The sequence below is a fragment of the Labeo rohita genome, unplaced genomic scaffold (genome assembly GCF_022985175.1).
Source record: "Labeo rohita strain BAU-BD-2019 unplaced genomic scaffold, IGBB_LRoh.1.0 scaffold_1026, whole genome shotgun sequence".
Classification (NCBI taxonomy): Eukaryota; Metazoa; Chordata; class Actinopteri; order Cypriniformes; family Cyprinidae; genus Labeo; species Labeo rohita.
In genome coordinates this window covers 21189-28986 of record NW_026127149.1, presented here as the reverse complement: position 1 = coordinate 28986, position 7798 = coordinate 21189, and the positions used below count along the sequence as shown (strand labels likewise).

At 39.4% G+C, this 7798-nt stretch overlaps 2 protein-coding genes across 2 annotated transcripts; one reads left to right on the top strand and one right to left on the bottom strand.

Annotated features, from left to right (window-relative positions):
- Positions 1-15: 15 nt before the first annotated feature.
- Positions 16-1699, bottom strand: LOC127157262 (complement C3). The gene is made up of 7 exons (XM_051100517.1): positions 1548-1699; positions 1275-1470; positions 1016-1184; positions 731-804; positions 530-618; positions 239-321; positions 16-137 (listed from the first exon to the last, which is right to left on the bottom strand). The coding sequence occupies exons 1-7, from the start codon at positions 1616-1618 to the stop codon at positions 46-48; spliced, it is 774 nt and encodes a 257-aa protein (XP_050956474.1). The 5' UTR covers positions 1619-1699; the 3' UTR covers positions 16-45.
- A 1762-nt stretch (positions 1700-3461) lies between these two features.
- zgc:65894 (uncharacterized protein LOC335798 homolog) lies at positions 3462-6934 on the top strand. The gene is made up of 4 exons (XM_051100516.1): positions 3462-3637; positions 4787-4895; positions 5070-5180; positions 5625-6934. Exons 1-4 carry the CDS (start codon positions 3581-3583, stop codon positions 6680-6682), a joined length of 1335 nt encoding a protein of 444 aa, XP_050956473.1. The 5' UTR covers positions 3462-3580; the 3' UTR covers positions 6683-6934.
- Positions 6935-7798: the final 864 nt, after the last annotated feature.

Below are 7798 nucleotides of genomic sequence, written 5' to 3'. Positions count from 1 at the left end.
CAATGATTTTATTTATTTATTTATTTATTTATTTATTTATTTTCCTTACTTGGCTTCAATGTCGACTGTCAGACTCTGACCACACACATAGAAGAATGACTTACTGAGTTTTAATTTAACTTCAAATGTTGGAAGCACTAAAACCAACCAAGACAAAAGACACACACATAAACAAATGCATTTTTTTGACTTGCCATCATATTCTTACACAACAAGAGTTTGTAGACACAGGTCTTACCGTATTCTTTAACCACAAAGTCTGCAGTAAAAGTCTTCTGAGGAGTGTTTGCAAATCGTGTGACTACCTTCCAGATCCCAGAGCTGGACAACATTTTTAAATAAACATTATACAAGAGACTAAATCAGCCTTATAACACAAGACACTCACAAGTGTTTACTGTGTGGTTTGTAGATAAATTCAAGAGTTGTTATCTCGAGGTAAACATGGATGATTGAAAATGAAATCCAGTCAGTTCACTTGGACTGAGCAGGATCAGTCTTCACAGTGTTTTTTTCACAAAAAACACACCTGGCAACCTCAGGGATGGCGTATCTGCCAGACCTCATCCCTTTGACTGGAAATATCTTCTCTGATGAAACTGTGATGCCTTGTGGATTCTTCAGAAACACAGAAATCAGCATGAACACTGCGACTGCTGAGATTGTCGGTGCAATGATGTTCATTACAGTTGAAATGAGTTAATGCTTTGTAATAATTAACAGTGTTTACCGTGATTTCCACTACGATTTGAGACTCATGTTGTGGTGTCAAGTTGGGTGTCAGAGAAAAAATCCTGTATCTAACTGCAAAAAAAGAGTAAAAAATAAAGTAAAACAAAGTAAAAACTGAAATATGAGTTCTGATGGTTTTGTTTACTGCAGATACAAACCCTGATAAAAGCAGCAGTCAATTTAATAATAAACAGAATGATGTCATGCTGATGTAACACATTTAAAGTTCACATCGTGCATTAACGTGCTCTACATATGTTGTGTTTTTAGCATTTAATCGTACCTGTGCTAGCAGGTGTGTAGATGGGCTTGTCTGTTTGTACAAATATATATCCAGACTGGAATGAGAGCATGACCACTTTCTCCAGAGTGACGGATGGAAACTGAGCTTGTAGATACACATACTGCTTCTCCAGAGGATCATCAGAAAATAAGTTCTGATCATCAGGGATCTGTAGAACAGATAATCTGTCAGTCTGAATATATCTGATTATAAAATAATAAGAATGATACATCAATGCACTTAATTGCTGCACTCTCACCTTTATATCTATAAGAATCTGGAAATTGTTGTCTGCAGTCAGTGTCACCGATTTAGACAGTATCTGCCTGTCTTTCTTTAGGAATCTCTTTACCGAGATCATCACATTCAGGTCTCCTCCAGAGTAATCCTGAGCTTCCACAAACACATTCTCTGAGGAACCCACCCTCAGCAAATTAGGAGCTGACAGAACAAATCTGAGGAGATCAAATCAGAGCGTTTGAAAACGGATCTGTTAGTGAATCTATGAACAAACCGTGTGTTTGATACTCACAGTGGGTCACATAGTGTGAGGAGCGGTGAGGAGAGAAGAACAACAGTCAGAAACAGCAGCTTCACGTCCATTCTGTCTGTCTGTGTGTGTCTTCCTCTGAGCGTCCTCACATTTATACCCGCCTCCACGACCCTCAGAGTCCACACTGCTCACCCTTGCTCCCCGCTTGTTTGCACTTCCTACTATTTGGAATCATGAACAAACTTTTTAAATATAATTTTAAAGCTTTTTTTAGTGTCTAATTTAGAAATAAAGCTGCAGTCAGTAAAACTGATTTCAGTTTTGTGTATCAAACAGAAGATTCAAATAGAGCTCAAAAGGATAGGAAGAGTTCACAGCAGTCGGATTCTATTTTTTTCTGTAAATGGCCTGCAAAAAACAGTTGTGTAAATTCAACCTTTGGTAATTTGGCAGCTGCTTCGTTTGTTTTTTTAGGGATTGAACAGTACATAGAGCCATGAAAATACATGAAATACGTTTCAGCATGACACTCATGCTGTTGTGTAAATTCATTTCAAATGTTCCAAAGTTCTTTATAGGTGTCATTATCAGATCATAACATTAAAGGGCCCCTATTATGTTCATTTATTTAATTTCAACATGATTTAATGTAAATAATAATAATAATAATAATAATAATAATAATTTATGTTGTTGCAGAACCTGTTTTTACCCTGTCAGAATACCCTCTTTTAGTTCTAGTTTCTTTTCCAAAAAGCCTACACTCTTAAAAATAAAGGCTCCAAAAGGGTGATTTTGCAGTGATACCATAGAAAAAAAAAATTTTTGGTTCCCCAAAGAACCTTTCAGTAAACATTTTGAACCATTTTGGAAAAAGTTCTAAAAATCTAAAGAACCTTTTTCAACTATGAAGAACCTTTCCTGCATTTGAAAGGTTCCATGGATGTCCAAGGTTCTTCATGGAACTATTGATGCCAATGAAGAACCTTTATTTTTAAGAGTGTACAGGCTGCTTTAATGGGTCTACCTGATCAACCCAGCCCGTTTTAAGAAAAATGGTGAGAACACAACAAAGGTTGTGTTTGTACTGCTGAGGAATAATGTTAAACATATATTTAATATACAATATACAATTCATCTGCCTGTGGAAGTCCATGTAATGATGTTTTTCCCTCACACTGAACAACCACTGTTTGAAGGCAGACATATGCAAATTGGTTTATAATATCTAAATAAGTATAATCTATCAGTTATGGCCCCTATCAGCAGCATAATTCACATTTTCCCCAAATGATCTGGAAAAATATACTGTGCAAGCCTTTGGAAAATTGGCAGCTGCCCAGTTGAACTTTTTAGGTCATTGTAAATTGCGGCACTGGAATGGCATTTGCAAATCTAAATGCTTTTTTTTTTTTTTTTTTTTTTTTTTTTTTTTCTCGATAAAACAACATCCCATGAGCAGCAGTTCCAATGTCATTGGAGAACCTCGTAAAGATCTATTTCGTTATAGCTTTTTACAAACCACCGATGCACTGGTGCTTTTAAAGTAGGCTATAGAACGTTTTAATCTTCAAACACACAGCAATTAAAAACCCTGTAAAGTCAGACTGATTCTTGATAAAAGGATGGATCTTTCTAGAATGAAGGCTGAAGAGCGTTTATTTTTAACCACGTAGAAAAAAAGAAAAACTGTTATCTCTATGACAACGTAGAGAATGAGGCGGTCTGGACCGTTTGCCGTGGTGATGAAAAACAAAGAAAGAAAGGAAAACAAAAAATGCTTTACTATTTCCACAAAGCTGCTAATTCACTTGACTGCTTAAAAAATGTCTAATGGAAAAGACACTGTCATCAGAGCTGACACTCAACAGAAGATGGAGGAACGCTGGACCGTCTCATCCTCTCCGTTGTCATGGAGATGGGATTGCGTCATAATGCAGCACAGTTAGAGCCAGGCTGACGGGAGCGCGCACTAGTCTCGGCCAGACAGTCGTCCGGAGAGGGTGTGAGAACGGGCCATCGAGATTTCACCGTTTTTACAGCTTTGAAGTCGCCCGATATCTGAAGTCAGCATGCGCGAGATCGTGCACCTGCAGGCGGGCCAGTGCGGGAATCAGATCGGAGCGAAGGTAATTAAAAACTAAATAGGATGCAAGTTCAATAAACGTCATTAGAGTAGACATCATATCATCAAAATGTTAGTTTGCGCTCTTACTATCGCAAAATCAATTCTTTTAGCTATGTCTAAGTTTGCAAATCGATTTGCATCCGCAAATAACGCGAAAGGGTCAACGAGTTCTTCATTACGTCATATTATTTGAGATGCGCGTCTAGCCGGCTGTCAGAGAGGGGTGTGGCGGCTGTCTTGCGCTGTCACTCGGTTTAAAATCATCAAAATAGCGCAAGATTATTGTGAATAAGATATAATAAACAACAGGTTTCATAGAAAATGTCACTGCTTATTTGCGTTTTATTGTCTTTCAGTGTGCTTTTAATAACTGCGTAGGCGACATTTGCCATTGGTAATGGGGTGGGGGTGCTCTCATATTCTTGTTTTCCTTTTATATTGGCATAGAAATGTCCAACAAATTTAGTCTAAATGTAGTATCAAGGAGTACCTGGTAATGTTAGATTACCCTTAATCTCGTTTTGAATATTTCTCAAAATTTCTTACATTTCTTAAAATGTTGATTACAAATACAAAACAAGCAAACGAAACCTCTTATTGCTGAGGAAAAACCATTCCGATCAAAAAGTCAAGACGTTGCAAGCTGTCAGTTTGGAATAAGCTTTTGTCAGGCAAAATTCAAACAGTAAAATAATTACGTAACAAAACAACTAAAAACTTAACAAAAAAATGTAAAATGGTCAAACCGTTGTTTTGCATACATTTATATATTTATAAACGTGACAACCTGTAATCTAAAGTACCCATGTCCTGAGAATATTCAAGAATTTACAATCCTAATGATGACTCATCTTACAGTGTGGTTTTCACTTGTTATCCAACAGCTTTTGCAAAAATATGATACTGGAATACAAGTTTTATTTATTTATTTTTTTCAGACAAATATTTCACATTCAAGAGGGTTTTGACCTAGATCATTTTAACCAACACGGAAACATGCATTTTGCATGTAAAAAAAAAAAAAAATATATATATATATATATATATATATATATATTATCTTTTGAGACAAAAGCATGACAACTACCCGTGGCAACGAAGCATCAAATAGTGAGACTATTTTTGCTTTCTGTTTCTTGTTCTCACTCAGTTCTGGGAGGTCATCAGTGATGAACATGGTATTGACCCCACCGGCACCTACCATGGTGACAGTGATCTGCAGCTGGACCGCATCAGTGTTTACTACAACGAAGCCTCTGGTTAGCACATCACACGGGTTTAGCACACAGCAATGACAAATTTAAGAATCTATTATTATTTTTAATATTATCCTTAGTTAAAGGGGAAGTTCTCTTAAATATATTTACAAACACAGACACACAACACACAATCAAACCCAAATGTTTAAGGTGCATTCTTATCTGTCTTTTTAGGAGGAAAGTATGTCCCTCGTGCCATCCTTGTGGATCTAGAGCCAGGAACCATGGACTCTGTCCGCTCTGGTCCTTTTGGGCAGATATTCAGACCTGACAACTTTGTTTTTGGTAAATAAACATCTTTCAATTGCCTCTCATTGCATGCATACACCTGTGTAAAGTAATGCTATGCAATGATTTACTTTTGAATGTTCTGAATGTTGAAGATGCTTCTGATACAGTGCCTTATATTTTTACATAAAACCTGTGTCAAACCTTTTCATGCAGAAATTAGGTTGCACATAACACTCAGAGTGCAAAAAAACTGATATGCATTATTTTTATTATTATTTTTCCACCCCAAATTGCAATGCTGGGAATTTATGGTTGCACAATTTCCTCATTAAAACCATTATATAATAGGCTACACTGTGTGAGAACAATAAAGAAAAAGAAAAAATGTCTCAAATTAAGTTCAAATTTATAGATAGATAGATAGATAGATTTAATTCATCAACATAAGAACGAACAAGGGTTCACAAAGCATTGATGGATTTTGTGTCCTGCTCGTAGGTCAGAGTGGAGCTGGTAATAACTGGGCGAAGGGTCACTACACAGAGGGTGCAGAACTGGTGGACTCAGTGCTGGACGTGGTCCGCAAGGAAGCCGAAAGCTGCGACTGTCTGCAGGGCTTCCAGCTCACGCATTCACTGGGAGGAGGAACCGGTTCAGGCATGGGAACACTGCTGATTAGCAAGATCCGCGAGGAGTATCCCGACCGCATCATGAACACCTTCAGTGTGGTGCCGTCTCCCAAAGTGTCGGACACGGTGGTGGAGCCTTACAACGCCACGTTGTCCGTTCATCAGCTGGTGGAGAACACGGACGAGACGTACTGCATTGATAACGAGGCCCTGTACGACATCTGCTTCCGCACTCTCAAACTCACCACGCCCACGTATGGCGACCTCAACCACCTCGTCTCGGCCACCATGAGTGGCGTCACCACCTGCCTGAGGTTTCCCGGACAGCTGAACGCTGATCTTCGCAAACTGGCGGTCAACATGGTGCCCTTCCCCCGTCTGCACTTCTTCATGCCTGGCTTCGCTCCTCTCACCAGCAGGGGGAGCCAGCAGTACCGCGTGCTCTCCGTCCCAGAGCTCACCCAACAGATGTTCGACGCTAAGAACATGATGGCCGCATGCGATCCGCGCCACGGCCGCTACCTGACCGTGGCCGCCGTTTTCCGTGGCCGCATGTCAATGAAGGAGGTGGACGAGCAGATGCTGAACGTCCAAAACAAGAACAGCAGCTACTTCGTGGAGTGGATCCCCAACAATGTTAAGACCGCCGTCTGCGACATTCCACCTCGTGGTCTCAAAATGGCTGCGACATTCATCGGCAACAGCACCGCCATCCAGGAGCTGTTCAAGCGCATTTCGGAGCAGTTCACTGCCATGTTCCGCCGCAAGGCCTTCCTGCACTGGTACACCGGTGAGGGCATGGACGAGATGGAGTTCACCGAGGCCGAGAGCAACATGAACGACCTGGTGTCCGAGTACCAGCAGTACCAAGACGCCACCGCAGAGGAGGGAGAATTCGAGGAGGAAGGCGAAGAGGAGGCTGCCTGATCACTGACTCTTCCACCTTAGCTTGCTCCATTTTTTGTTTCATATGCCACATCATCTCAGTCTCCTGTCAGTCTAGTTCTCTTAAACAGAGAAAGTCCATTCAAACTCTTGTGTGATTCTCATTTTAGCTTATTCCTCATTTTGTTAAAATTATCATGTATTCACTGCATAAAGATATCACAAACTGAAAATAGTTGTGCTGAGTGAAAATAGTTGAACAAACGTTCTTGAAATAAATTTAACCGTACATCAGTATTGCTTATTTATTTGTAGTAGTTAAGTAGTAATTAGACCTGTTAGTTAGAATCATTAGTATTGATGCCACACAATACACACCATTCCGTGTTAGTTACGATTACAAAAAGTTTCTAAAGCTATATTTTAGGTTGGTTTCCCTCAGAGGTCTAACAGCGCTTGTCAATGTCAAAATGTTTGAGATGGCCAATCAAAGAATCAAGAAGACGACAGATCAAGAAGTTGGTCTTAATGTTCAAAGAAGCAGAGCTGAAAATTCCAGTCTGTGGCAATTCTATGCAATTAAAAATGCAAAATATTTGACCTTTTTTGACCAGATTTTGAATTGAAAATGGCCTTCATGTCACATCATCAATCAGGAAGTTGGCCATTGTGGCAGCACTTAATGTAAACAATGCCACTGAACCGAATGCAACTCGTGCATGGGCTTAGTGAAAAAAACAAAGAAACGAAAGTGATTCACTATGTCGGGATAAGAAGTAGAAGGAAGAAATGTCGGGTCGTCAGTCCACGACAAAGGAGGCAAATCATACGGATTTTTACCACCTATACAGGGCTCGACAATATGGACTGCCCTATGGCCTGGTGCAACTCACACATTCACTGCACTGCATTCATGTTCCAAAATGTAATTTGTGTTGAAATATTACATTATTATTATATTTAGTCTGTAAAAGTTCGTTAACACAGGTCAGAAACGCTTAAGACAGACATAAAGAGAAGAAAATACTGTAGCAGGCAGATCAATCTCACTGTTCACAATGCAAGAAATATTGGAAGAAACTCCTAAATAATGAATTGGTGGTAGGAGGTTATATAAATGTATCTCTGAGGGGAACTATCTGTTTTCTTTTTTTTTAT

Coding starts and splice junctions, on each gene's coding strand:
- LOC127157262 (XM_051100517.1), bottom strand. CDS start 1,618: ATGGACGTGAAGCTGCTGTTTCTGACTGTTGTTCTTCTCTCCTCACCG. Junction 805..1,015: donor CTACACACCTGCTAGCACAG/GTACGATTAAAT, acceptor CTTTTTTTGCAG/TTAGATACAGGATTTTTTCT. Junction 138..238: donor CTTTGTGGTTAAAGAATACG/GTAAGACCTGTG, acceptor GGTTGGTTTTAG/TGCTTCCAACATTTGAAGTT.
- zgc:65894 (XM_051100516.1), top strand. CDS start 3,581: ATGCGCGAGATCGTGCACCTGCAGGCGGGCCAGTGCGGGAATCAGATC. Junction 3,638..4,786: donor GGAATCAGATCGGAGCGAAG/GTAATTAAAAAC, acceptor GTTCTCACTCAG/TTCTGGGAGGTCATCAGTGA. Junction 5,181..5,624: donor ACCTGACAACTTTGTTTTTG/GTAAATAAACAT, acceptor TCCTGCTCGTAG/GTCAGAGTGGAGCTGGTAAT.